Here is a 27,682-nt window from a genome sequence, read left to right on the forward strand (position 1 = left end):
AAGATTGAAGTTATAATATGAAAATATTAGAGTTTTACGGAGTATTTTAGAGTTTAGGGTTTAAAGCCATGTTTAGGGGTTTTCAAAAAAAAAAAATAATGTTTGTGATTTAGGGGTTCAAATAGCTTTTTTAGCATTAGAAAAATGCTATAATATGTCTTTGATACAATTATTGAAACCGCTTAAATATTTTTTTGGCGCTTAAGTATAATTTTCTGCTAATTATTGGCGGAATCAGTTGTTTTATCTTCCCGCTCACTTAAATTTTCAAAATAGGATTAGTTAAATGCTATTTTAGGTTTCACTCTATAATAACGTTTATCTAATGCTATGATATAGTATCGAAATTTTAAACTTATCTATGACAGCAGTTCAGTAAAACGTGCTATAACAATGTGCTATCAATGTGGATTTTTTTGTAGTGTATGATTTTGCAACCAAATTTAGCATTTGAGCATCATTCAAGTAAGGATATTATAGATTAAGCATAAGACATCAGTAATCAAGGATCGATCACTCTAATCTACTAAACCCAAAAACTCTAAAGAATCTATTCATTAATCTCCATGAAAACACCTAAGCTTGTTATATATTAATGTATGATAAAAGATTAGATAGAAAGATAAACAAGATAAACTAAAGAAATCCTTAAACAAAGGTAAGATTCACAAGAGTTCAAGATTCAAAATCAAACATAAACTAAGGGAAATCTTACTCTTAAGTAACTTAGGTATACTTTCCTTTAAAATACCTATTTATATACCCTAAAACAAATCATTTCAACCAGGAAACTCGAGCCATTCAAGATAAATATGGGTAAAAACTGTTTTTGGCACCTACCATGGTATGTTTACCTGCAGCGATTGCCAGTAGTGGTTCCATGTCATCAAAACGTAGCCAAGCTCAGCTCGTTGTGGTTGGCCGGGTTGTGATCCTCGTCTTCCTTTTTTTCTTGCCTTGAAACCGAGGTCTATGTGATTATACCAATATGCAGTGGTTAACCGCAGCGATACCTTCTTTACAGTATAACTAATATGTATACACTTATTCGTTCATAACTATTTCATTACAGATTTAAACGATTTGAAATCGCCTCCATTAAAAAGATAACTTAAATTTCTTATGTCGTATCAAAAGATGAATTTCAAAAAGTATCGTTAAGCTATTCATCCATGTTGATATTTCAATTTTATGGTTTAATGTGTTTCAAACTGATAAAAATGTTCCATAACCTAAAAGCACACAAATCTAATATACTACTAAATGTAATTTAAATGAGCCTAAATGTTATGAAAATGAGTGAAAAAGTATAATGCAAGACATCATCCACCCAAACTTGTAAGTTGCAGTCTGATCGTTCACATTTGATGAGGCACGTGTATACACATGTGCATGAACAAAATATAGTGTATTTGTTGAGAAGACTGGCATCAACCAATATGTGTGATTAACTTAGAAACTATTGATGCACAGAATTTGTTTTTGTTCATTTCAAAATTTTAGATTCGATTAGTGTCTTGGTTCAAGAAACTCTACTTCACAATTTCACGAACCTGCTTTGCATTTACTATTATCCACATGTATATGCGCGTACTGATATCTTTTCTTTTGTGTGTTTGTTGCTGGTCTGTTTAACTCGGAATTGTAAGAAAAGCTTTGATTGAAATAAAAGTGTTGAAAAAAGAGTCTCTTGGTTCAAAGTCTTCTTGTCTACTTTGAGCAGGTTTGCATAATTTTATTTTTATATTACGAAAACTCATTTGGTACTAGAAACTTTGCACATGCATCACTTTAGTTCACCACAGAATTATGTCCACATTTTTCTCATGCTTGGACAACGTATGATGTACAACGTCCATATACTGTATATTTTCTGTTACAAAATGAGCTAAGAATTTCAGTCAGAAATAAATAACCGGGAGTAGCAGGTTGAATGGTTAAGCCCTACCAAACTAGTATAACTTTATTTACTTTTGAAGAGAATGGAAAACCGACCAAAACGTCCATATTTACTTTATTTATCCCGTTGTGGATTCAAGCTGCCGCTTCTTATGGACTTTTGGTACTGGGTGAGCGGGTTGTTTTGGTCTTTGTTTTATAATGCTCTGTTTTCTCTTTCTCTACTATGTTTTTGGTGGGTTAGTTAGTAGCAGAACTACCACATGTTGTAATGAGGGTATAGGCGTTAGTGCCTTTGAATTATAATGAAACAACTTTGACGGAAAAAAAAAAGGAAAACCGACCAAAAAGGAGAATTTTGAAAGAGAAAAAAAGTTAAGTCCAAGAAAAAGACATGAAAAAAGATTACAGAAATATCCGGTAAATATTATTTTATTGTAATTTGTAGTTCCACTGACAGATAAATTGACTAAATAAAAGGTAATTTGTCTGATTATTACATTACTACATTTTAATATATATTTATCAAAAATGTTTGCATCTGAGTTTGCTTTTTCCCGGGAAAGGCTTAACGTCTATAAATAGAGATCCGTCTTCCCCAACACCCCCGCAAACCCATCTTCTTCCTCTCCGTCGTTCACCTAAACTCTTTTTTTTTATCCCGAACCCAAAAAAAAAACCCTTCATTCTCGAGACAAAAGATCCAACCTTTGAAACCCTCCTAGATTGTGTGATTTAGCAAAGAGAGTTTTGTTCTGATACGTGAGACAAATGGAGCAAAAGAGCGTACTCTTTTCAGCTTTAGGTGTTGGTGTTGGTGTTGGATTAGGGATAGGGCTCGCATCGGGTCAAAGTTTGGGTAGATGGGCAAACGGGTCAAACTCTGTAGAGGATGGACTCACCGGACAACAGATGGAGCAAGAGTTGCTGAGACAGATCGTTGATGGGAAAGAGAGTATTGTCACCTTCGATGAGTTTCCGTATTTCTTAAGGTAACTTGAACCAAAGGTCTTTTTTTCTGTTCTTTGTGTTTAGTATTGATTATGTTTAAAAAGGAAAAAATTAGTAACTATGGCACGAAACAGCTAACCTTGCGCTCAATCAAAGGTCCAATTCTTTGTTATGGGTTTTCAGATCTATGGATTTTTAGATAAGAGTGTGCTTGAAAGATGCCAACTTGGCAAGTTGTTTTTAATTTACATCTTCCAGCTGTCAAAATATTATATCTTGGTTATGTAAAATAAACTTTTTGAATCTTTTTGGTTATTTTTTTCATTAAGAATTTATAATTTAGAATGTCATAAAAATATTATATCTTGGTTATGTAACAGAATGTCAAAATATTATATCTTGTTTGATTTCTTTTTTCATTACGAATTTAGTAATTTTGTTATTTTCACACTGAATAATGTTATATTAAAACTTCAAAATATTTTACATAGAGTAATATTGGTGAATAATTTTTCTAGACTTGTAAACTCTTTCATATATTGATTTTCCTAAAGATTTGATTTAACATCTCTTTATTGGTAGTGAAAGGATCTTAGAATATCTGGGTATCTAGGTTCAAAGAATGATAGAGATTATTTTTCAAAAAAAAAAAGAATGATAGATTAAGTTACAAAAGAAAAAGAATGATAGAGATAGGAAATTCTGTGAATTAAATTTTGCTATTCTTTTTTCTTTAAGAAAATATTTAGAAAGGGAGAGAAAAAATGATGGAAAGTGGGGTAGGTTAGTTGCACAACAAGCATGTGGATGATTTGGCAAATGAAGACAGATAGAGACAGCCAGAGAAATAGAAAGATTCTTACATGTGATTCTACTAATTTAGTTAATAACTTTTTTGTTCTAACACTGATTTTGGATTCACTTCTCCATACTATTGAATCTTGTCTGTGATAATACTTCAAGTTCTTGCATAGTTTCTAGAAATGTGATGAGTTTGAGTACATTCTGAAGTGTAAAAGTGCATCATCCATGAGAAAACAAAAACCATGAAATTTTAGTTCTAACTTCTAAGTAATGCATTTAGTAGAGATGAATATCTATTATAATACCTGATAAGATGAAGGCAGTATAACTAATACAAGACTGTTTTGTTGTGTAATGGCAGCGAGAGAACTCGAGAGTTGTTGACAAGTGCAGCTTACGTTCATCTAAAAGAGTTAGAAATCTCAAAGCACACTCGGAATCTTGCACCTGCAAGTAAAGCCATTCTACTTTCAGGTCCTGCCGAGTTCTATCAGCAAAGGCTTGCAAAAGCTTTGTCTCATTACTGTGAATCAAAGCTATTGCTGTTAGATATAACTGATTTCTCCATTAAGGTATATCAATCAATCAATGCATATAGTTTTTTCAAGTGTTTCTCACAAGTAAAAAAAAAAAGTAACTCATAAGCTTTCTCTATTCTATTCATTGGAAACAGTTACAAAGTAAATACGGATGCACCAAGAGAGAACCTGTAAGCTACTTCAAAGTCCTATCTGAGTAATGACTTATTATTTCAGAGTAATGACTGTTTCTTTTTCTCTGTATTGGTTTATAGCTTCACAAGAGGTCTATCTCTGAGTTAACATTAGACAAAATGTCGAGTTTGATGGGTTCCTTCTCTATGCTCTCTCAAAGCGAAGTTGAACCAAGAGGTAAAAAGAAACCAAACAGTCACTACTCTTTATTGTATTACTGCAAACATGAGCTAAAGAGTTGAGAGTTCTTGATACATTAGGAGCATTATTATATCTTCTTAATACAGTTTATTCAACTCCACTTTCTTATGTCCTCTTTGCTTCGTATGGCTTCTAGCTTCCAGCAAACGCAGCACAAATCTATGCTTCAATGAGAAATTTTTCTTGCAATCACTTTACAAGGTAAAACAAAGACAAACCTTCTCACAAGTATTCCAAGTAGTTTTGTTGCATTTGAGACTGATATAAATACCGGTGTAAGGGTTTGTAAGATTATTCATTCACACAATAATAAAAAATTCTAAAATTACTTTCTTCGAAGTTAGTTCGCGTCGGTTCACAACAAGTTTCAATGGATTTTTCCACAATTGTCTTCTTTCTCTGCAGGTTATGGTCTCTGTATCAAAAACAAATCCGCTAATAATATACCTCAGGGACGTTGAGAAGCTTCTTGAATCAGAAAGATTCTACAAGTTGTTCCAGATTTTCTTGAACAAGATCTCTGGTCCTGTCTTGATTCTTGGCTCAAGGGTATTATTAGAAACTGAAGATGGTTACAAAGAAGTAAGCGAAGGTGTCTCCGCTCTGTTTCCTTACAACATCCAAATCAGACCACCGGAGGATGAATCTCAGCTCTTGAGCTGGAAGAATCGTTTAGAAGATGACATGAAGATGATTCAGTTTCGAGACAACAAGAACCACATCGCGGAGGTTCTTGCTGCTAACGATATCCAATGCGATGACTTATCTTCCATATGCCACGCTGATACAATGTGTTTGAGCAACCACATTGAGGAGATTGTGGTTTCTGCTATCTCTTATCATTTGATACACACCAAAGAACCTGAATACAGAAACGGAAAGCTTGTCATATCTTCCAAAAGCTTGTCTCATGGACTGAGTATATTCCAAGAAGGTGGAAGCAGATCATTTGAGCTAGACACTAACACTGACTCTAAGAGAAAAGGAGGAGAAGTGAGTTCAAAGAGCGAGTCCAAACCTGAATCATCTTCTCCTGAAAACAAAAACGAGCTGGAAAAATCACTTCCTTCAAACAAGAATGACAACAATCCATTGCCTCCAAAAGCGCCTGAGGTTGTTCCTGACAATGAGTTTGAGAAGCGTATAAGACCAGAGGTCATACCAGCAAATGAGATTGGTGTGACGTTTGCAGACATTGGTGCTTTAGATGAAACAAAAGATTCACTTCAAGAGCTTGTAATGCTTCCACTTAGAAGACCTGATCTCTTCAAAGGAGGTCTTCTCAAGCCTTGTAGAGGAATCCTTCTGTTTGGACCCCCTGGTACTGGCAAAACAATGCTAGCAAAGGCTATTGCAAATGAAGCTGGTGCTAGTTTCATCAATGTCTCCATGTCTACGATCACTTCTAAATGGTTTGGAGAAGACGAGAAGAACGTGAGAGCTTTGTTTACATTAGCAGCTAAAGTATCTCCAACGATTATATTTGTGGATGAAGTGGATAGTATGTTGGGGCAAAGAACAAGAGTTGGAGAGCATGAAGCAATGAGGAAGATCAAGAATGAGTTTATGACGCATTGGGATGGGCTTATGACGAAGCCTGGTGAAAGGATTCTAGTTCTTGCAGCTACAAACAGACCCTTTGATCTTGATGAAGCTATCATTAGGAGGTTTGAGCGAAGGTACTATAGCAACTTTGGTCAAATACAAAAAAAAAAAAAACTCTTTACAGTTCTTAGCTGTGACTAATTTTTGTTTTGTGTTGGAAAATAACAGAATAATGGTGGGACTTCCTTCTATTGAGAGCAGAGAGAAGATCTTGAGAACATTGTTGTCCAAAGAGAAGACAGATGATCTTGATTTCCATGAGCTTGGACAGATGACAGAAGGTTACAGTGGAAGTGATCTCAAGGTTTTTGTCATCTCTAACCAGAACTCAAAACTATTTTTTGTGTAAAATCAGTGAAACTGACTGTTTGTTAAATATTTTTGCAACAGAACTTATGCATTACAGCTGCGTATAGACCGGTTAGAGAGCTCATTCAACAGGAAAGATTGAAAGATCAGGTATAAAGAGTGAAAAGAATCTCTCTCTCTTGCACTCTTTATTGCACTCTTTATCAATTGAATTTATCAGTATATTCTGAAAATGATTTGGTGGTTTTAGGAGATTAAGAAGAAAGAAGAAGCAGGAAAAAGCGCGGAAGAATCAAAAGAAAAAGAAGAAGAAGCTTCTGAGGAGAAAGAGATTATTTTGAGACCTTTGAACATGGAAGACATGAGGAAAGCTAAAAACCAGGTCGAGCATCTTATCTCTTTTTGAAAAGAAAAAGACAAGGATAAATAAACCTAACTAAGAGATATGTTGTGCTTTTGCAGGTGGCGGCTAGTTTTGCGTCAGAAGGATCTGGAATGAATGAGCTGAAGCAATGGAATGATTTGTATGGAGAAGGAGGCTCAAGGAAAAAGGAACCGCTCACTTACTTCCTCTGAAAAAATGCAAAGACATAAAATTGTGAATGTATGTTTTCTTGCTGCACACGATTTCAAACCGATCGGTTTGGTCTTTGGCAAATCAAAAACAAATAGTCTTTTTCACTTGCTAGGTTATTCTATTTTTAGATCATCTTTTTTTTTAGAATTTTCCTCTAAACCGTGATTTTTTATTTTCTATCTTCATATTTATGTCATTGTGAATGTGTAGTTAATTTATGTAGTAAGCGTATTTATATAAATATTTGCCTGCTTGGCCTTGGTCTTTGTTTTTCTTTGTCAACAACAAATCTACTTAAACCGGTTAGTTAAGTAGTTCAACCGGGGGAAATCGACATAGATCATAACTGATAGAAAACTGCATGTACCGTGTACCAATTTGTTCATCTAATTTGAATTCATTGTTTCTGAAATACATCTGATTGTCAGATAATGAAATTAGTAAATAAGTTACATCATCGAAATTTGTCGAGATGATGGTACGAGAAAGCATTTCATTTTGTTAGGTGTAGATACCATCTTCGCTAGTTCAACACAATTAATCGTGAACACCTTCTCTTGTCTCTTGATATTAAAAAATGTGCACATTCCATGCCCATATCAATGCTTCGGATTCAGCATATAATAGGGAAACATTCCTAGCTCCCACTATTAGTTCTACTACATTTTCTTTGCTGCAAAACTGTGATTATCCCGAAAATGCGTCGGTGTCTCTATCCAGGCAACACTTTTATTTGTCCTATAATCAGTTATCTAGTACTTTTGGAATGACATGCTTCACCTCTTCAAAGAAATGCCTGCTTGGTCTTTGTTTGTCGTTAATTTATGTAGTCAACTTTCATTGGCTGCTTAGTCTTTTTTTTTCCTTCTCTTTTTGACTTTTCCTTAAGTCTTTATTGATCTTTCTGAAAGCTAAGTCTTTTAATTCGGAATTGTTAAACTAGAAATTGATTTAAGTTTGCGTATATCAAAAGTTATAGTAGTTTACTGTCGTCAGAAAAAAAAGGTTTAGGTTCCTTTTAAGATTATGTTTTGTTATGAAATATCTCCAATCAAAATTCATATAAGACAATGAAAGTTTTAGGGATGCATATGTAATTGGCTAGCTTCCTTAGGAGAAAATGAGCATTTTATTCCTCAAGTATTTGAAATCGACAGTTTTAATATTCAAATATTACTCACACAGAATTATTCTCCAACTAATAATTGACTATGAAAGACTGGAAACGAAATAGTCAACAGTTAAATGATGTAACTGTTTCCGTTACTTTTTTGACGGTTGAATATCTGAATCATAATTTTGCGCATTCAAAAACTAGTTGAAGAATATATGTGTGCATATAATACCTGAGTATTTAATTTGCTGATTAAAAATATCGAGAAATCAAAAAGAGCAATCTGATTCTATTCCTAATTTTCAATCCTAATTTTATTTTGAAGTAAATCTTCAACCCTAATTTTATTCCTGATAAAATAGAGTATTGTTATAACAGATTTTACTTTATCAAACACTAATAAATTTTACTATAAAATAAGATTTAAATTTAAAAATAAGAAATTTTATAGTAAAATCTAATTGGTGTTTCAAAAGAATGTAAAATCTATTGTAACAGTACTCCATTTACAACTCTAAACTAGAGTAAAAAAAATTATTTCAAAACCTGAGTAATTTAATAAATTCTTTTATTCATCACTTCATTTTTAATTTTAAATGGAGTAGAGTCAGAATAAAGCTTAACTCCATTTTGAAGAAAAAATTGAATAAGTAAAATTCATCTATATTTTTTAATTCAAAATAAAATTAGGATTGAAAATTTACTTCAAAATAAAATTAGGAATACAATTAGATTGCTCCTTTTAATTCCTAAAATATTTTCAATCGGCAAATTAAATACTCAAGTATTATATGCTCATATTTATTCTCCAATTAATTTTTGAATGCACAAAATTATGATTCGGATATTCAATGGTTAAAAATTTAAAGGAAACCGTTATTTTTCCGTCCATCAATCAACTGTTGATTATTTCGTTCCCAATTTCCAAATCAAATATTTGGGAAATAAAATGTTCGTTCCCCACTTCATGAGACAAAATTATTAATATTGATGTTGTAAAACATTAGTTAATAGAAATTTTGCAAGCAAGTTTAGATAGAATCATTGAAATCGATCTTAATTTGTTCTTTCTGATTATTTTAGTTTTGTTGGTAAAGTGTTGCAAACGATTTGGTTATAGAAATCTTTACATGCAAAGATATTGATAGCTACACTTAATGTTTTGAAAATACAACTGAACATTGATGACATCATCATTGGTTAACTTGGTTAACTGATCGGACCCGTTCAACCGGAATTCTAATTTTTCTTATATATATAGTACAGGCAAATGTTATAAAAAGAATTAGAAATAATTAAACACAATTAAAGAATAAAGGGTAGAAAAGAATTATGGAAGAAGCACAAATTTTGGATTGATTTAACATTCTTTGCTTTCTTGACTTTGAGGTAAAAAAAGTAGAAAAAGATATATTTCCTAAACTTTTTTTTTTCTTTGGCACTGAAAATATTTCCTAAACAAATGTCCATTTTTCAACATTGAGTTGTTGTAGGAGAAAACAGAAAAAGTAGTAGCGCACAAACAGAAACTCGGATAGATCAAAACCTAGAGGAGACGAGGAGTCAACGGCATATACATAATATGAATATGATGAGATACCAAAACCTAATGGTAGGAGATGGCCTCTCGGATCATCATCTCTATTCTTTTGCTTGCAATGAACTGAGCTCCATGATAGACCTTGGTTACTCTCGATTGCCAAAAGATGTAAGAGTCTTCATCTTCCGAGATTGTCTCTCCGCTTTTCGTCTGCTTCCCGAGTAAGTTTTTCTTCATTAATGATTTAGGTATGTTTTCTCATGGCCTCTGCTTCTGTTTATGAAAAAAGGTTTCATAGTCGAGCAAGTAAATAACCAAAGTTAGGAACTTTCAGTCAACCCTCAAGTAGAGGATTAATGAGTCTAATGGTAATTGATATTAGCTTTTAGATTATTTGGTTCTTTTTGCACATACAATTTGCAAAAAGACATGTTTCTGTTTTAAAAGGGGTAGAATGTTTTCTTTTCTTTTTTTTTTTGTCACAGGGGTAGAATGTTTTCTCTTTCTTGAAATACAACTTTGCTTTGTGTTGCAAGTTGATTCAATCTTTGTCAGACAAATCCTGAAAATCAAAACAAAGTTGTGAACTTTCTCTGATTCTAGCAAGGCAATCATTAAGCAGAGGATTAAGACTATTGTGTGTTGGGAATGGGTTCTTCAAATGGCTTCACTGATTCTTTTTGCATTTTTTTTGTTAAAGATGCTAAACGTTCTTCTTTGTTGAATATATAAATACGAGAGCTATTTTATGTAAACATAAATGCATTTTTTTTACCTTTAATGTGAGTGATACGCATCAAGAGCACTTTATTTATATATTTAAATCATTTCAAGCCTATCAAGGCTAATACATCTAACAGTTTCTGTGTTTCATTTAGCATGAACACATCAGCTGCTATTTCAGCCGCTAACCTTCTCCTGAAGAGCGTGGAATCAGCATTTCCAAAACAGAAGAAGAACGTAGCCCTTGTACAATTTAAGCAGGCAAAAGTAGCACTTAAGAGACGCACTAAGAGCCATGACGAACATATAAGTATGTATTCTAGCTATGTGAATCTCAAGTTTGCTTAGTGGCTAAAACTGTTAGATTACCTAGTATGGATCTTAAGCCGTCATGGGTTCAATTCTAGTTAGGAGGAGTTTGTTCTACTAACTAAATTTAATTTAACATAGTTTGGGTCTCACCCTAAGGGGATATAAGAGCGCCTTCATATCTAGAACCTCTTAGTCATTCATAAAAAAAAGAAACCCCCGAGATAATCTCTTCTTTTTGTTTTTCAGTCACACCTTCACTTCCACAAGATATCCTTATTCACATCTTCAGTCTCCTTGATGTATCATCCTTACTTTCCTCATCTCAAGTCTCTCGGTAATACTACTCTCTCCTGTAGTATATTTGCACATTGCAGAGTCTTTTTCTTGCCTTTTACTTTTTATGTTATGTTTGTATAGTTCATGGAACCTAGCAACGCATGAAGGCTCTCTGTGGCGATCACTTTTTGATCTGCACTTCAGTCACGAAGTCATGAATGATATTCATCCCGGTTTTGACTGGAGAGAAGCCTTTAAAAACGAATGCATTGGTACGGGCTTCTTTTGTCCATGGTTTTATCTTCTTTCTTGCGTATACTGCTCTAAATTTATAAATTATGCATTTGCTTTGCGTAACCTTGCAGTTTATAATTCATCAAAGATGTTAAGATCTGGTCGCGGATACTGCAGTTACTGTGAGACCGTTGTTTGGCATGACAACTTTAGATGTCCGAAGAAACAATGTCAGTTTGAATCAGGCAAGGAGCAACTCGACCCCATGTTAACTCGCCAGGTATAAGCTTTTTCCTCCTTCGAGAAATGTTTCGCGCGGACTTTGTTACTTCTTTTTGTCGTTTTTTGCTACTTGTAGGGCAGTTATGTATATGCCTTTGGTGTTTTTGTTTCGTAACAGGTTGTTAACTATTTACTGGGGATAACTATTTCGTCTGATGAAAGTGATTCGGCCGAAAGTGGTTCAGTGGAAAGTAGCTCGGTTGAAAGTGACTCGGTCGAAAGTGATTCGGACGATGAGGCCGTTCCTGGACTATGGGCTAATCCTAAGAAACACACAGAAAGGATTCCTATGCTATAGTTTCACAGCTTAACGCAATAAGACATGGTTAGGGCTGACTAAAAAAACTTTAATAAATGAGAGGATTCCTTTCTGTGTGTGCACTTTTTAACTCGTATGCACATTTATATTCAGAGTTGTTTTTTTTTTGAATAGTGTATTCAGAGTTGTTAACTCTCTTGCTTCGGCTTGTTGCCCTCATGGGCCTATCTGTCTATATGAATATCTTGGGGTGATTTATGGGGAAAACGGCTTATTCATGCCCGAACTCTGAGTTTTTGGAAAAAACATACATGCACTTTTCTTGTGTGCGAATACATACCTGAACTGTTCAGAATTTGAAATACATACCCGAATTTATAAAAACCACGCTAATTCATACACTGACAATAACGCTGTTAAATCTTAATTAACAGTGCTGATTAGGATAATTACGTGGCTGATTAGTCATCTTAACATATAAACGGGCCGTTTTATTAGACAAAATATAATGGGCCAAATTTTAAATATTATAGGCTAAATATTGAAACTGGTTTGGGCCAAATAATTAAAAAATAGACTCTAATGAAACTACGTCGTTTCATAAACTGATTAATCTTCTTCATCTTCTCTTCTTGCGACGTCATCGACGAAAAAAACCAGAATCTAGGGCTGGACGATTAAGGTAAAAGAATGTTTAGCTTAGCAAATCCAAGCTCGTCGTCGGTTTCTAGTAAGTGAATATTGTATTTCATGATGATTTATTCTTTCTGTTAGCTCTAAAAAATTGTTCTTCATATGATATAGGCAGAGGCAACTGGAGACGTCGTGGTGGAAATCGACAGAGCTGAAGTAGTTGGACTCGAGAAGGAGCTCGATGGAATGAAGAAAGTGATTGCCGAGCAGGAGAGAGATAAGATTGACTGCATCAATGAGTTAAAGTCGATGAAAAATGTAATGGTGTTGGGTTTTGGTATTGCCATTGTTTACTATTACTTTTTCGGTAAAGAATGATTTTTGTGAAAATCATGTGTAAGATCTGACTTTGAAAGACTTCATCAGTGACTATGTTGTAAGATTTGGATTTGAATGTATGTTTTGGTGAACCATGTTATAAGACTTCTATCTAAATGAATGAATTTGGCTATATAAGAGTATATGATAATTAAGAAATATAGAAACTGAAACTCACTAGAATATATGTCTAAAAACAATAAAAGTGAGTCATAAGACAACAAAAGTCTGAAGAAAACAAGTGTCTAAAAATAACAAAAGTGAATCATAAGACAACAAAAGTCTAAAAAAACAAGTTTCTGACAATAACAAAAGTCCGAAAACAACCAGCAATCTTCAATTCTGCATGCAATCTTCAAGTCTGTGTTGGTTAAGTTTGAGAAGGTCCTTCACCAGGATCGACTGCAACTTCATCATGTGATGTAGTTGTTTTCTGCTTCTTAGGTGGACGAGGCTTACAAGGAACTCCATCGTTAGAACAATTAGTACAACTATGCTCAGTAGAACCACACCTTGAACAATGCATCACACGGTTGTGACCAGTTACCTTTTTTCCCTTCTTAGGAGACTTGTTAACTCCTTTCATTCTTTGTTGAGGTTTCTTCTTGTGCCCTTTAGAGATCTCTCTTGGTGGAGCTTGTATTGTTGACTCACCAGATGGAATCCAAAACTTGATCCCTCTTACTGGTTTGATCGAATCTGAGTATTGGTGCTGCCACTTAGAAGTCAAATACCAATCAGACACCAAATTGTCGGTCTTGTATCTCTTCTTTTGATCCAAAACGACACGGAGTGCATGTCTGCAAGGAATCCCAGTCAAATCCCATCTCCTACAGCTACATGTCTTTGCTCTCATATCAACTGCATACCGTATTCCATCTTCAGAGACCTCGAACTCACCAGTAGGTCCAGGAATAGATTTACAATTCTTCCTGTATTTTGTCTCAAATGCTATCATCTTAGTAACCTTCAGGCTGAACTTTCCTTTGTAATCCTTGACTATCTTCTTCCTTAGATCAATACGCTTCATAGCTAATCGTCTCATTGTCTCTAGCATCTCCACCAATGGCATTGCACGTGCCTTCTCTAGTGTCCTATTGTAAGACTCGGAATTGTTGTTGAGAGCATCTTCAACAACATGGTGCAGTAGAAAAGTAAGCCCTGCTACAAGTCTCGGGTCTCCTGGCCATCAAATCTGCATAGACTTCTTTATCATACTCTTCTAACTCTTTCAAACTTGCTTTGTAGTCAGCTTCATTAGGACTTTCAACAATGCTCCAAAACAACTTTTTCAGCTGAGGCTTGTTAGGATGTAACTTCCTTATGTTCCCATAGATATGTCTCGCACACATTCTGGGTATAGTTTAAACATTATTTAATATTCGTTATGTATAAAGAATTTAGTTTAGAGTATATATAATCTTTAATATTAAAAATATATCAATATTTAAAATAATTATAAAATTTATATTTTACGACATATAAAATTTATTACAATTATAAAATTTAAGCAATTGTATTACTAAAATAAATAACGCATCTCATGATTACAAAAAACTCTCTCTAGAGTGCGACGACGACGGCGATTCAAGAGGGATTTAGGGTTTTCAGATGAGAGCGCGATAGTGGGATCCGGGGATTGAGAAAGGAGATCGACACGTTAGAGGTTGGGAAAATACAAGGGTTCATAGGTTTTTAATCGGAGAGATTCCCTGAATCTCTATGGTAGGTTTCAGATTGACTGGAGTTGGGGAAAGGATCACAACAGGAAGCTGGATACGGCGGCATTTATGGTTGATACGATCTTGATTCTTACTATCAACTTGATGAGATCGGGTGGACATCAAGGTATGATACTGGGGATCTTATCTCTTACAAAATTGGGAAGTTGTCTGATTTGGTTCCATCGATACGCTTGGGAGATTCTCAATCAAGGGTTACAAAGCCATTTCTTTTCTGGATTTGATATGGTGGGGATTCGATTTGAAATATTAGGGATTGATAAGGATTCTTTAGGGGGTGATACTTTTGGAAACAGAGGACGCTATATAATAACTCTACTCGTGTGCTTGAGGAGTATCAGTTATCACGAGTTTTATTCTCATCATTTTCTTTGCAACAAAGGCTTAAAGGTTTTCTGGTTAACAATGACACAGGGTCAATTGTTGGGATCCATGGGTGAATCAAGGAATGGTGAAGGAACACGCAAGAGGCTGAAGATTTCAGTGCCTCATTTCGACAACTCCGCCTTGATCAAGTCCTTTTCTAGGATGCTGATTGGCAGATGTATGAATCCAGGAAAACAAGAGATGGAGGCTTTACTTACTAAGCTTCCCAAGATATGGAATCTGGAGGATAAGGTGGTCGGAACGAACTTGGGATTGGGAAAGTTCCAGTTTGAGTTCGAGAAGGAAGAAGATATTGAAGGGGTCCTCAAGCATCAACCATATCATTTTGATTATTGGATGATTGCTTTGGGGAAATGGCAACCTAAGAAGTCACTTCACTATCCATCGGAAATCCCTTTCTGGGTTCGAGTCTTGGGTGTGTCTAAGGAGTACAGAACAGTTCCGACATTTGAAAGCATCGGAGGTGCCATTGGAGAAGTGATTGAGGTCGACTTGGATCAAATGAGGGTTTTGGTAGTGGTGGACGCCTTTAAAGAGCTGTGTTTTGAGACGTCAGTGGATTTCAAAGGAGGTGAGTTTTATGACGGGGTGGAGGTGCCCATACTCTTACGATATGAGCGTCTGTTTGGATATTGTGAGAATTGTGGCAGCTTGTGTCACAATGAGGCGAACTGTCCAACGGGAAAGGGGGCTCAACAGAGCCAAGTGAAGCAAGCAGAGAACCGTGTAGGCAATGGAGTATGGCACGATGCGGGGACACACGATGAGAGAGCACGAAGCTACAAGGGTGTTGTCATTAATGGGAATGGAGGCTATCAAAACCGGGAGAGGGAGCCAAGGGATTATTATGGCAAAGGCAAAGGCAAAATGGTGGAGGAAGCTGGTTCACAGTGGGTAAGAGTTGCAGACAAAGGAGGCAAGAGAGGATCCGGTTATAAAGGGAATCACAGGGGAGAAGGCGAGACGATGCGACACAATACCGAGCGACGGGAGAATCAACGACCCCAAGACCAGACTAGTAATGGTTTAAGTCGTGCTGGAGAGCAACAGAAGCAAGTGCGTTTGCAAGAGGATACGAGGGAAGAGGGTGAAATCACGACTGTGGAGGATGATCACTTGATGCCTCCGTCGAAGAGCTTTCAAGCTCAGTTGGAGGAGACACATGCGTTAGGTACGGAGATGGTGTCGGATCCAATTGATGCAGAGAAAGGGATTCAACAATTACAAGGTTTAATGGCAAATCAGGCGACACTGGGGGACGAGGACGTGATGGATTGGGATGAGATTAGAGCGTCGTGCAAGGTACAAGGACTAGACTTGGATACCGCAGACGACCTCCCGGACCTTTCGGAAGAGGAGATAGCTGAGATGAATCTTCTACTGGAGCCAGAGGCCAAAGGGACTAAAACAGAGGAACTACAGGTGCAGGCTGAAGGCAAAGGGCATTTACTTGAGGAGGAAGCAAAGAAACAAGCTACCAAGAAGATACTTTTTAAGCCTCCAACGAATACTGCAGCGAGCAACAAGTTGCGTATTGCAAAGGCTTTAGCCTCTCCTCGTAAGAGAGCTCCGGCTAAATTAGGTACTCGAGCAGGGGAGAACAAGAATCCAATGGAGAGTCAGGTTGCCTCAAACCTACCTCCCGATACTCATAAGAACTAGTTTTATGGATCAAGTTTTTTTCAAATTTTACTTATTATTTCAGGATGTGGTTTCTGTGGTGGGAGGTGGTTTAATAAGTTCTTTGAACAATAGTTGTTTGATTTGGATATCTCGTGAGTTTGTTTTGTGTTTTAGGATGGTTACATCTTATGGATTTGTAGGCTCCTTTCTTGTTTATGTCTACATAATGAATAAACTGGTTTTTTTGGAGTTCTCGTTGGAATGTGATTTTATTTTGTCTCTGCTCCGGATTTATAAACGGCTGCTAAGCAGAGTCCAGTATACTTTATCGGCCTTTAAGCTCGGTGAAAGTGTTTCTAATATGGAAAACGTCTGGTTCAAAATGGGTTATCATTATACTGGAGTAATATTTATTTGGCCACATTATTTGCTTTGGTCTTTCCGGGATTGTGTTACAAAACTCGTGGAGAGTGTACTATCTAAGATGTTAACTTTGGTCTCATTAAACCAAACTCATCACAGTCAATCGAGGAATTTTCTTAGAGCTTCGGTGTATACAAGCCCGAGACTCAATAAGATCCCCTTGGTTTTAAAAAAGATCCGATGCTTCTTAGTTATGGTCAAAAAGATGTCTAGGAGGGTGACAAAGAGGATAAGGCAAATATACATTCAGACGTGCAAGGTGTTTGGGTGGTGGCCTCATTTTATCGGATGTAATTTAGTATTTGATACTTTTGAATTCTTAATGCTTGTTGAATCATTTGAACCTTTTTAACATGAGAATTTAGTCTTCGGTCGGAGACTTTGGTCTGAGAATGGGATGTGGAACGGGGGACTACTTCACGATATTAAAACGGTAATGCATCTTGGGTGGATACAAGATAGTCTCGGTAGAAAACATATGATCATCAGCCTCTCATTGATCATAAGACAATGTCGACAATTAGATGAACATGTCGGGCCCATCAAGTCCAATTGTTAATGGCTCCAATGAGCGTGCTTAAATTTTTTTTTTATGAAGGTACTCAGCTGGAATTGTAGAGGTATGGGAAGTAAGTGGACAATTAGTTATCTCCGGGAGATATGGCATCAATATAAACCAGATTTTCTTTTTTTATCAGAAACAAAGCAAGATTTTGCCTTTGTTCAAGGATTCCAATCGCATTTTGGATATGATAATATAATAACGGTAGACCCAAATGGAACAAGCGGAGGGCTAGCACTGTATTACAATAATGAGTATCAAGTAAATGTATTATACTCTAGTAATAGGATGATAGATGTCCAGGCGGAGGCTCTGGGAAAGAAAATATTTATGACATTTGTATATGGGGAGCCAGTTCAGAAACTGAGAGATCAAGTATGGGAGAGGCTAACTAGATATGGCATTGCACGAGACGATCCCTGGTTTATTATTGGAAATTTAAATGAAATCACTGGGAACCATGAAAAAGAAGGCGGCCCGTTACGGAACTCAGACACTTTTGTATCATTTAATAATATGATCCAAAATAGTGGATATTGGAATTCCAGGCGAAAGGAAACAAATTATCTTGGCAAGGAAGGAGGAAAGTAAACGGGAAAACGACAATGATTCGATGTCGTTTGGATAGAGCTTTAGCAAACGAAGAATGGCACACAATGTTTCCACAATCGTATACAGAATATTTGAAAATGGTGGGGTCGGACCATCGACCAATAGTGGCTTTCCTAGAGGACAAAGTTACCAGACGGAAGGGACAATTCAGATTTGACAAAAGATGGATAGGAAAGGATGGCTTTTTGGAATCCATTGCCAGAGGCTGGACAAAGGAAAGGAGGAATACAACTGGCAATGTGGGAGATGTCGTGTCAAAGATTACAAATTGTCGACATGAACTTTCAACTTGGCGTAAGAATAACCCACCATATGGAAAAGAGAAAATCGCAGAATTACAACAAGCGTTGGAGGAGGTACAGACCGATGATAATCGATCTCAAGAGGATATTTTGGAAGTGTCTCGGAAACTTCAAGAGGCTTATAAAGACGAAGAGGAATATTGGCAACAGAAAAGTAGGAATACATGGAATACGGCGGGAGATCGCATCACAAAATTCTTTCATGCCTTGACAAAACAGCGAAGAACTCGTAATCGGCTGGTAGGGTTATATGATACAAATGGAAATTGGGTGGTTAAGGATGAAGGGATCGAGAAGGTTCCCGTGGATTATTTTGATGATCTTTTTACTACTACGTCGCCTAGCGAATTTGATGATTTTCTGGCTGAAATTAAACCAACCATATCTCAGCAAACGAATCAAAGGCTAATAAGGATAGCTACAGAGGAAGAGGTGCGGCAAGCTCTGTTCATGATGCATCCAGAAAAAGCGCCGGGCCCGGATGGAATGACGGCACTCTTTTTCCAACATTCATGGCATATTATCAAAAAGGATATAGTGGAAATGGTCAATAATTTCTTGACAACAGGAAAATTGGATGTGCGGCTAAATGTTACAAATATTTGCTTGATTCCTAAGACGGAAAGACCGACAAGGATGACAGAACTTAGGCCAATAAGTCTTTGTAATGTCAGATATAAAATTATATCAAAAGTTCTGTGTCTAAGGCTAAAGGCTTGCCTACCGGCTCTGATTTCAGAAACACAGTCGGCGTTTGTGGCTGGGAGATTGATTTCGGATAACATCCTAATAGCACAAGAGATGTTTCATGGATTGAGGACAAATAAGGCCTGCAAAAATAAGTTTATGGCTATAAAAACGGATATGAGTAAAGCTTATAATAGAGTGGAATGGAATTTTATTCAGGCTTTACTTCGGAAAATGGGGTTTGATTCCCATTGGATTCAGCTGATGATGGAATGTATAACTTCGGTTCAATACAGAGTTTTATTAAATGGACAACCACGAGGACAAATTATCCCAAATAGAGGTTTACGTCAAGGGGATCCTTTATCTCCATATTTGTTCATTATGTGCACTGAGGCCCTAATAGCAAATATCAAAAAGGCTGAGAATGAAAAACGGCTAACCGGAATAAAAGTGGCGAGGGCTTGTCCTCCAATCTCTCATTTTCTTTTCGCAGATGATAGTATCTTTTTCTGTAAAGCACATAAAGAGGAGTGCGAGACTATTTTGGTAATTCTTAAAGAATATGAAAAGGTTTCGGGATAGCAGATTAACTTCCAAAAATCGTCGATTCAATTTGGTCACACAATTGATGACGATACGCGTCAAGCACTTCGGGATATTATGGGAATTCAAAATTTGGGAGGGATGGGGAAATATTTGGGCATCCCAGAAAGCCTGGATGGCTCAAAAGTACAAGTTTTTGGATTTGTTCAGGAAAGCTTGAATAACAGGATCAATGGATGGACTTTTAGGTTTATTTCCAAAGGCGGAAAGGAAGTAATAATAAAATCAGTGGCAACGGCTCTACCCAATCATATTATATCCTGTTACAGAATCCCAAAAACAGTGGCGAAAAAGCTTACAAGTGCAGTAGCACAATTCTGGTGGAGCCCCAGTGGAAATACAAAAGGATTACACTGGAAATCATGGGATAAGGTTTGCGTACATAAGGATGATGGAGGGCTAGGTTTTAGGGATTTTACGGATTTTAACACAGCTATGCTTGGTAAGCAGCTATGTAGATTAATAGAGAAACCCAACACTCTATTTTCTCGTGTCTTTAAAGGTCGATACTTCAGGAACGCTTCACCCCTGGAACTGATCAGATCGTACGCGTCCTCCTATCGGTGGCGTAGTATAATCTCTGCTAGATCTCTGGTTAGCAAAGAACTAATCAAAAGGGTGGGATCAGGGACATCCATATCAGTATGGAATGATCCGTGGCTCCCAACCACTCGCCCGAGACCAGCAAATAAAAAAACAAAATGTTCTCTTACCGGATCTTACGGTTGACTCCCTCATTGATGCAACAACACGAACTTGGAAATCACACACTCTTCAGGTGATAATGGACCCCGACGATGTTAAAATCGTAGAGAGTATACCTTTAAGTAGGATACCAACTATTGATCGGGATGGCTGGCATTTTACAAAAAATGGAAAATATACGGTTAAATCAGGATACCAAGTAGAAAGAACATATCCTGATATAGAAAGAGGGACAGTAGAATTTGGACCCACGGTAACTGCTCTTAAAGCTAATTGTTGGAAAGTGCGCTGTCCATCCAAGATGAAGAATTTTCTATGGCAACTTCTGTCAGGATGTATAGCAGTTAAGAAAAATCTGAAGGCAAGGGGTATTAAAGGAGATATACGGTGTGATAGATGTGGAGCATCAGAAGAGTCCATAAATCATGTTTTCTTTGAATGTCCACCGGCAGTCCAGGTCTAGGCGCTATCAATGATCCCAACGCATCCAGATCACTTCCCAGGACAATCTTTATTTGTGAATATGGATTATTTATTTTGGAGGGTTAAACCCACAATGGAGGAGCATCATTTTGCATGGATACTCTGGTATATATGGAAAGGACGGAATAGCAAAGTTTTTAGTAATTTGGACACGAAACCGAAGGAGACTCTTCGGCGAGCTATGACTGAATCTTTACTTTGGATGGAAGCTCAGCAGGAAATAGTTCAGCCTCAAAATCAGGCTCTACACACGTCTGATGGAGTATTACCGACTAGATCAGGACGATGGTGTTTCACGGATGGATCATGGAAAGCAGAGGATATTTTCTCTGGACAAGGATGGTACAGTACTTTAGAGGGCTTTGAAGGTTTATTGGGAGCTAGGAATACGAGGGCTAGTCAATCCCCGTTACATGCAGAAGTCGAAACTCTTATTTGGGCGATGGAGTGCATGAGGAATTTAAGGCAATATAACATTACATTTGCAACGGATTGTTCTCAATTGGTGAAGATGGTTTCGGAACCAGAGGAATGGCCGGCATTTGCGAGTTACTTGGAGGACATCAAGAGTCTGAAGAGAAGTTTCAATAGCTCAGAGATTATTCATATACCACCGGACGCAAAACAACAAGGCGGATAGCTTAGCACGCAGTGTGTGGCAACAAATATCGTTTACTGTCCATATGGATACAGAGCGCCCAGTTTGGTTTACAGAGTCCACATGAGTCTGTAAAATGGTCGACAAAAAAAATAAAAATAAATAACTCACCTTAAAATTAGAAAAAATTAATAATATATACTGAATATCGGATAAATCTAAGTATAATGTTATCGTTAGAATTTATTAAATCTATTTATATATTTATTAATTATTTTAAATTTCCTGATAATTATAAATATAAATGAATTAATACAGAGTTGTAAACAATAGTATTATTAAAGTTAATACTTCTTAAAATTATGAAGAATATCATAGACAAATATATTTTTCGAATAATAATATAATAAAATAAATATAAATATAAATTAATTAGTAGAGAATTTTAAACAATAGCATTATGAAAATTAATATTCATCTATATGGAACAAGTTTATTTCTCAAATAATATATATATATAAGTTTTTTTACGAGGCAAGATTTAGATATTGATCCAAAACAAAAACTATACTCGACCGGTTCTTGTTTGATAAACCAAATTGTGAGAAAAGAGGGAAAGAGAAGATAAATGCGGAAACAGAAACTCTGCTCAGATAGATTTTGATCAAACCAAACTCCCAGACGACGATGATGATTCAAGAAAAATATACGGGGAGATACCAAAATCTAAAGGTAGCAGAAGCCCTCTCGAATAATCATCTCTACCCATTTGCTTGCAATGAACTGAGCTCCATTATAGATCTGGGTTTCTCTCGTTTTCCAAAAGACCTCAAAGCTTTCATCTTTCGAGATTGTCTCTCCGCTTTTCGTCTTCTTCCAGAGTAAGTTTTGAAATTTGAAATCCATCTCAATTGTTGCGGGTATTTAAGGCTCTACGATGCTCTCCCCTAATATATTGCTTCTAGGGTTGGTACTTCGACATCTGTTTATGAAAAAAAAATTCATAATCGAGCAAGTATATACCAAAGTTTGGAACTTTCAGCCGACCCTCAAGTAGAGGATGTAGTAGTCTAATGGTAATTGGATCGATGAGATTAGCTTAGATTATTTGCTTATTAATTTGCAAAAAGACATGTGTTTTGTTTTTTAAAATGCTGTGTCTTTATAAAACATAATAAACACAAAACACTTGAGCAACTTTGCTTTGTCATGGATGATTCAGTCTTATAGTTCCTCTATGTGTTTTGTTGGAAAATCAACTCAAATTTGGGAACTTTCATAGATTCTTGCAGCCAACCACTAAGCAGAGGATTGAGACTAGTGTGTGTTTGGGAATGGTTTACCCTGATTCTTTGCAATTGCGTTTGAATTTCGCATTTTTATGTCAGTTTGAGAAAGAATTTTTGTTAGAAGTGTTAAAATGTTCTATTTTCTTGAATATAATAAAATACGATAGGTTGCTATTATAAGCGTAAAGGAAAGTTTGTAACACTCTTAGTGGTGAGTGACAATGAGAATACTCATCAAGAGCACCTTATTCTTATAGCAATAGTTTCGTAGATTCTTAGTTTATCTCGCTCTTTTATCAAATCTATCTTTCATCTCCTCAAATCCTATTAAGACTAATACTTCTAACGGTTTCTGTATATTTTTATTATTTCTATTTAGCATGAACACATCAGCTGCGGTTTCAGCCGCCAACCTTCTCGTTAAGAGCGTGGAATCAGCATTTCCCAAACAGAAGAAGAACTTAGCCGTTGTAGAATTTAAGCAGGCAAAAGTAGCACTTAAGAGACGCAGTAAGAGCCATGAGGAACATATAGGTATTTGTTTTTCTAGATTATCTTTCTGGAAATCTCCTCTTTAATACCTCTTTTTCACCCAGATATGCCTTCACTTCCACAAGATATCCTTGTTCACATCTTCAGTTTCCTTGATGTATCTTCCTTACTCTCCTCATCTCAAGTCTCTCGGTACTACTACTACTTCCTCCTGTAGTATATTTCCACATTGTCGAGCCTTTTTCTTGTTTTTTTTACTTATATGTTATGTTTGTAGCTCATGGAACCAAGCAACGTGTGAAGGCTCTATCTGGCGATCACTTTTTGATCTTCACTTCAATCACAAAGTATTTATTCATATTCATTCCGGTATTGACTGGAGAGAAGCCTTTAAGAACGAATATATCTGTAAGGGTTTTATCTTCTCTTTCAGAAAAAAAAAACTCTTTCTCTATGTACAGTTTGTAAAGCATAATGTTTCCTTGCAGTGTCAAATTCATCAAAGATGTTAAGATCTGGTCGAGGATACTGCAGTTACTGTGACTCCATTGTTTGGCACGACAACTTGAGATGTCCGAAGAAACAATGTCGGTTGAAATCAGGCAAGAAGCCACTCGACCTCATGTTAATTCACCAGGTATAAGCTTGCTTTTTCTTCCTTCAAGAAACGTTTCTCGTGGTTCTTGTAGGGCAAGTTATCTATATGCTTTTGGGGGTTTTGTTTCTTCACAGGTTGTTAATTATTTACTGGGAACAACGAGTTCGTCTGATGAAAGTGATTCTGAGGATGAGGCGGCTGTTCGTGGATTATGGGCTTATCCTACGCTTCAGTAGTTTCGTAGCTTTGCCAAATTATCATGTCTCTGTGTAAATGATAGGTCCCAAAGACTTAAAGAACAAAAACACAAAGTTTACTGCAATTTTCTTTTCTATAATCTTCATTCACAATACATCGATGCTTATAAAATACAGAAGAAGACAAAGTAACTACCCATTGTCCCATGTCACTAGTGGAAAGACAAATCCATTAACTTAGGAACAATTATAATATCACTTCTCTTCTTACACTAAACCATTGGTTTACTTTGGTTAACCAGTTGATGCTCATGAGTAAACACTTTTTACTCATTCGTATTCTGAGTTAGTATTCCAGTAAGAGTCAGAACAGCAAACACCTCTTGCTTGCCTGCTTGTTGGGCTTGTAGGCTCATGAAAGTCTTGGGCCGAATCTGTTAATATGAATATTTTAATGGGTAAACTATAGTATAGAAAACCGAATGCTTTTAATTTTCCAACTTATTTACAATGACATGATACTGTCCTTTTAAATTAATTTTAATTATCTATATTTATGATCAATCAGATTGCAGCAAAGGATTATATCTCTCAACCTCTCATAAACCCATCGAAACAATATATTATAATTGTCAAACTTAACAAAAAAAAGAGTGGCATAGACCAATCACATTGCACCCAACAATTATCTCTCTCAACAAATCGCAAGACGCATCGAAATGTTCATATCAAAAGATTTCTTGCCTACATTTCATACCACAAAAAATCGTTTGGAGTATAATTTTTTTTTTGTCAAGTAACCACTATACTATATTTATAATATACTTATAAACATTTAGCTAAACTTTTACTAGCCATTAATATTCTTTTTGTGAAAGACTAGCCATTAGTATGAAAATCTAATTTCCTCAAAAGAGAATATTGCCAGTATATTTTTTTGGTAATAATTTATTTATTTTATACATATAAATTCGAGAATGAATCAAAACTTATAAATAAATAATAATAAATTATTAGCCAATTATTTTAATTGATTTGTTAAGTAGAACTTATATATGTTAGTGAGCTTTTATAAGATTATTGCTATACTCGTATTTTTGTAGCTCTATTTTTTTTCTTATTTATTTCGCAAAACAACATTATACAAAATAATTCTATGTTGCTAAAATAATTTACAAATATGATAATAAACCAAAATAATTTAACTAATAAAATTAATCACAACTCTAATCTATTTTGAACCAACCAAATATTAATATGCAAATTACATATCTTATTCAAATAATAAGATAATACTATTTAAATAATCATATATATATTTGATCTATAAAATAATTTAGAAAGTAAAATATGATATAAGTCAGCACAGGAAAATTACCTAATTAATGGTAATTCGAAATAAAAATTACCAGTTTTAATGTATATAAACGCAGATACAGAGAAAATAAGAAACATAAACATTTCATTCACCCCCTCTGGTCACTCTAATCAAATGTACATTTAAACTTTTAATAATTACAAGTTGAGTTAGTTTAAAAAAATAAGTTGAGTAAGCTAGTGGCTAAAATTAATGCAATTCTACGCAATGCTCATTATGTACATACTATAAATAACGTAATGATAGTCGTGGAAACCATTAACATTGCGTTTCACTTTTACGAAGCGCAGTTTTTTTGTAAGCTAATACCTAATACTGATTATATCTTTTACTTCTCTTTATGCTAATTTAGTTTATTTTCATTACCTGGATTATATGATATTAGATGTGTTAATGCATACACACATTCCATGACAATTACGTGGAATTAGTTATTCACGTATCTTGTCTTGTGTTTTATTTTATAAGTCATTTTTAGGTATAAGCACTTTGTTGGTATAGCTCAATGCTATCCTTCCTTGTGCTTTTTTTTACCTCTAAATTTCCGTTTTATTCCAAAAAAACCAAAGCACAAACTACAAAACGTCAGCCCAACAATTTACAGGGCTAAAGCGCAAGAGAAAAACCACAGACTAAGAATCCCAAAAAACTAAAGAGATAAAAACTGAGACTGCAAAATTTAGCTCACGAAGAAAAAAAGTCATGTAACAAGCACCGATGGGTCTCCTGCTTGAGTTATCTGCCTGCGAGCAATAGGATCCAACCTGAGCCTGATTATCTGTTGCACTTCTGCAATTAAAGTTCCTGGAGGTTTTCTCACTGCCGTATGTATCCTGCTGTTTCTTTCCTTCCACACCAGATACAATACAGCTTGGTAAATAAGCTTAGCAATCAGCCTCGTATTTTTGTCCCTTGAGGGAGACTTTAACCATACCATGATCGCCTCAAAATCAGTTGGAGGAGAAAGATGCAATCTAGATAGGAAAAAGTTCCAGACCTGATTACTAAAAGAGCAGTCGAAAAACAGGTGTTGTCGACACTCATCATGCCCAGAACATAGCGCAACTAGAGGGAACCGTCAAACCCCACCTCAGAAGCTTGTCCCTAGTTACCATCCGATCCCGAGCAGCAACCCAAGCAATGAAAGCATGTTTTGGGATTCGACCCTCAAACCACACAACTTTGTGCCACGACACCTCGGGTGGAGAAGGGTGTAACGCTCTCCAAGTCTCTCTCGATGAGAAAATGCCGGTACCACCAACACCTTCCGGATACCAAACATATTTGTCATCCACTTCAGAGTCAATTATTTCCTGCGCATTTGGTAAACAATCTCTTAGAAGAGAAATAACCGCATTTCTGCTACGACTACGATTGAGCCACCATCCATCATCAGATAAGGCGGCAGCAACCACTGCATCAATACTTAATCCAGTGACATGAGGGCCTCTTTCTCCTACCAGATTGATAAGCGGACCAAGAGATGTCCAGTTATCGAGCCAGAAACTTGCCGTAATACCAGAGCCCACTTCACAATGCACCATTGGTCTAGCTATTGGCCTTAACTTACAAATAGCTTTCCAAATCCAACTCCCTCTTCTAGTTGGGTCCAAAACCCAAAAATTCTCCCTTCCTATCAAGTTTCTTCTCACCCACGAGACCCACAGAGAACCACCTGCTGTAAAGATGAGCCAAATCAGTTTCAAGCCAAGCACCTGATTCCAATCCGCTAATCTCCTCAAGCCCAAACCCCCTGCAGCCTTTGGAGTACAAACATAATCCCATGCGGTTTTTTCTCCCTTAGCAGAATTCGGAGCTCCATTCCATAAGAACGCCCCGCACATACGCTCCAAAATACTGATGCACTCACTAGAAATGATGAACATGGATGCCCAAAAGGAGATCATTGAATAGATTACTGCTTGGATCAATTGAAATCTCCCCGCAAAGGACAGATGTTTGACTGTCCAGGAATTGAATCTAGCTGCAATTTTATCTAGCAAAGGCTGGAAATCAGAGCTGGTCATCTTCTTTGGAGATAAAGGCACGCCCAGATATCTCAAAGGGAGCGCTCCCTGAGCGATACCCACCTCTGCTGCTAGCTCACGACAGCTACTAGAGCTTCCTCCATCAATTAACAACTCTGACTTTTGCTTATTGATCTTTAAACCCGAGATTTGTCTAAACT

At 36.2% G+C, this 27,682-nt stretch overlaps 6 protein-coding genes and 1 long non-coding RNA gene across 8 annotated transcripts; 5 read left to right on the forward strand and 2 right to left on the reverse strand.

Moving 5' to 3' along the window:
- Window positions 1–2,459: 2,459 nt before the first annotated feature.
- On the forward strand, window positions 2,460–7,325 carry LOC108828542 (uncharacterized). The gene is made up of 10 exons (XM_018602269.2): window positions 2,460–2,891; window positions 4,016–4,226; window positions 4,328–4,363; window positions 4,448–4,544; window positions 4,705–4,769; window positions 4,974–6,247; window positions 6,342–6,477; window positions 6,564–6,632; window positions 6,733–6,864; window positions 6,945–7,325. The coding sequence occupies exons 1-10, from the start codon at window positions 2,671–2,673 to the stop codon at window positions 7,056–7,058; spliced, it is 2,355 nt and encodes a 784-aa protein (XP_018457771.2). The 5' UTR covers window positions 2,460–2,670; the 3' UTR covers window positions 7,059–7,325.
- Window positions 7,326–9,616: 2,291 nt separating this feature from the next.
- LOC108825793 (F-box protein At5g52880-like) lies at window positions 9,617–12,034 on the forward strand. Of its 2 annotated transcripts, none has more exons than XM_018599144.2 (6): window positions 9,617–9,934; window positions 10,574–10,746; window positions 10,995–11,082; window positions 11,166–11,296; window positions 11,390–11,538; window positions 11,659–12,034. In XM_018599144.2, exons 1-6 carry the CDS (start codon window positions 9,756–9,758, stop codon window positions 11,836–11,838), a joined length of 900 nt encoding a protein of 299 aa, XP_018454646.1. In that variant the 5' UTR covers window positions 9,617–9,755; the 3' UTR covers window positions 11,839–12,034. The 2 variants fall into 2 exon arrangements, with proteins under 2 accessions (XP_018454646.1, XP_018454647.1); XM_018599145.2 differs by having other exon boundaries at window positions 9,621–9,934; window positions 10,592–10,746.
- Window positions 12,035–12,417: 383 nt separating this feature from the next.
- Window positions 12,418–12,931, forward strand: LOC130499723 (uncharacterized). The gene is made up of 2 exons (XR_008938610.1): window positions 12,418–12,529; window positions 12,604–12,931. It is a non-coding gene; the product is annotated as an uncharacterized LOC130499723 (long non-coding RNA).
- A 249-nt stretch (window positions 12,932–13,180) lies between these two features.
- Window positions 13,181–14,162, reverse strand: LOC108824735 (uncharacterized). The gene is made up of 2 exons (XM_018598129.2): window positions 14,048–14,162; window positions 13,181–13,992 (listed from the first exon to the last, which is right to left on the reverse strand). Exons 1-2 carry the CDS (start codon window positions 14,160–14,162, stop codon window positions 13,181–13,183), a joined length of 927 nt encoding a protein of 308 aa, XP_018453631.2.
- A 6,853-nt stretch (window positions 14,163–21,015) lies between these two features.
- Window positions 21,016–21,533, forward strand: LOC130500039 (uncharacterized). Its single transcript, XM_056994736.1, has 2 exons — window positions 21,016–21,407; window positions 21,470–21,533. Exons 1-2 carry the CDS (start codon window positions 21,016–21,018, stop codon window positions 21,531–21,533), a joined length of 456 nt encoding a protein of 151 aa, XP_056850716.1.
- A 555-nt stretch (window positions 21,534–22,088) lies between these two features.
- LOC108825725 (F-box protein At5g52880) lies at window positions 22,089–24,271 on the forward strand. Its single transcript, XM_018599071.2, has 6 exons — window positions 22,089–22,421; window positions 23,209–23,363; window positions 23,426–23,513; window positions 23,599–23,729; window positions 23,810–23,958; window positions 24,054–24,271. The coding sequence occupies exons 1-6, from the start codon at window positions 22,228–22,230 to the stop codon at window positions 24,153–24,155; spliced, it is 819 nt and encodes a 272-aa protein (XP_018454573.1). The 5' UTR covers window positions 22,089–22,227; the 3' UTR covers window positions 24,156–24,271.
- A 2,266-nt stretch (window positions 24,272–26,537) lies between these two features.
- LOC108827171 (uncharacterized) lies at window positions 26,538–27,038 on the reverse strand. Its single transcript, XM_018600522.1, has one exon. It carries the CDS (start codon window positions 27,036–27,038, stop codon window positions 26,538–26,540), a length of 501 nt encoding a protein of 166 aa, XP_018456024.1.
- Window positions 27,039–27,682: the final 644 nt, after the last annotated feature.

This window comes from Raphanus sativus, chromosome 9 (assembly GCF_000801105.2).
Source record: "Raphanus sativus cultivar WK10039 chromosome 9, ASM80110v3, whole genome shotgun sequence".
Classification (NCBI taxonomy): Eukaryota; Viridiplantae; Streptophyta; class Magnoliopsida; order Brassicales; family Brassicaceae; genus Raphanus; species Raphanus sativus.

Coding starts and splice junctions, on each gene's coding strand:
- LOC108825793 (XM_018599144.2), top strand. CDS start 9,756: ATGAATATGATGAGATACCAAAACCTAATGGTAGGAGATGGCCTCTCG. Junction 9,935..10,573: donor GCTTTTCGTCTGCTTCCCGA/GTAAGTTTTTCT, acceptor TACATCTAACAG/TTTCTGTGTTTCATTTAGCA. Junction 11,297..11,389: donor CTTTAAAAACGAATGCATTG/GTACGGGCTTCT, acceptor GTAACCTTGCAG/TTTATAATTCATCAAAGATG.
- LOC108828542 (XM_018602269.2), top strand. CDS start 2,671: ATGGAGCAAAAGAGCGTACTCTTTTCAGCTTTAGGTGTTGGTGTTGGT. Junction 4,364..4,447: donor GATGCACCAAGAGAGAACCT/GTAAGCTACTTC, acceptor ATTGGTTTATAG/CTTCACAAGAGGTCTATCTC. Junction 6,478..6,563: donor ACAGTGGAAGTGATCTCAAG/GTTTTTGTCATC, acceptor TTTTTGCAACAG/AACTTATGCATTACAGCTGC.
- LOC108825725 (XM_018599071.2), top strand. CDS start 22,228: ATGATGATTCAAGAAAAATATACGGGGAGATACCAAAATCTAAAGGTA. Junction 23,514..23,598: donor TCCTCATCTCAAGTCTCTCG/GTACTACTACTA, acceptor TTATGTTTGTAG/CTCATGGAACCAAGCAACGT. Junction 23,730..23,809: donor CTTTAAGAACGAATATATCT/GTAAGGGTTTTA, acceptor GTTTCCTTGCAG/TGTCAAATTCATCAAAGATG.
- LOC108827171 (XM_018600522.1), bottom strand. CDS start 27,038: ATGGTGCATTGTGAAGTGGGCTCTGGTATTACGGCAAGTTTCTGGCTC.
- LOC130500039 (XM_056994736.1), top strand. CDS start 21,016: ATGGAGGAGCATCATTTTGCATGGATACTCTGGTATATATGGAAAGGA. Junction 21,408..21,469: donor GAGTGCATGAGGAATTTAAG/GCAATATAACAT, acceptor TTTCGGAACCAG/AGGAATGGCCGGCATTTGCG.
- LOC108824735 (XM_018598129.2), bottom strand. CDS start 14,162: ATGTGTGCGAGACATATCTATGGGAACATAAGGAAGTTACATCCTAAC. Junction 13,993..14,047: donor TGAAGCTGACTACAAAGCAA/GTTTGAAAGAGT, acceptor TTTGATGGCCAG/GAGACCCGAGACTTGTAGCA.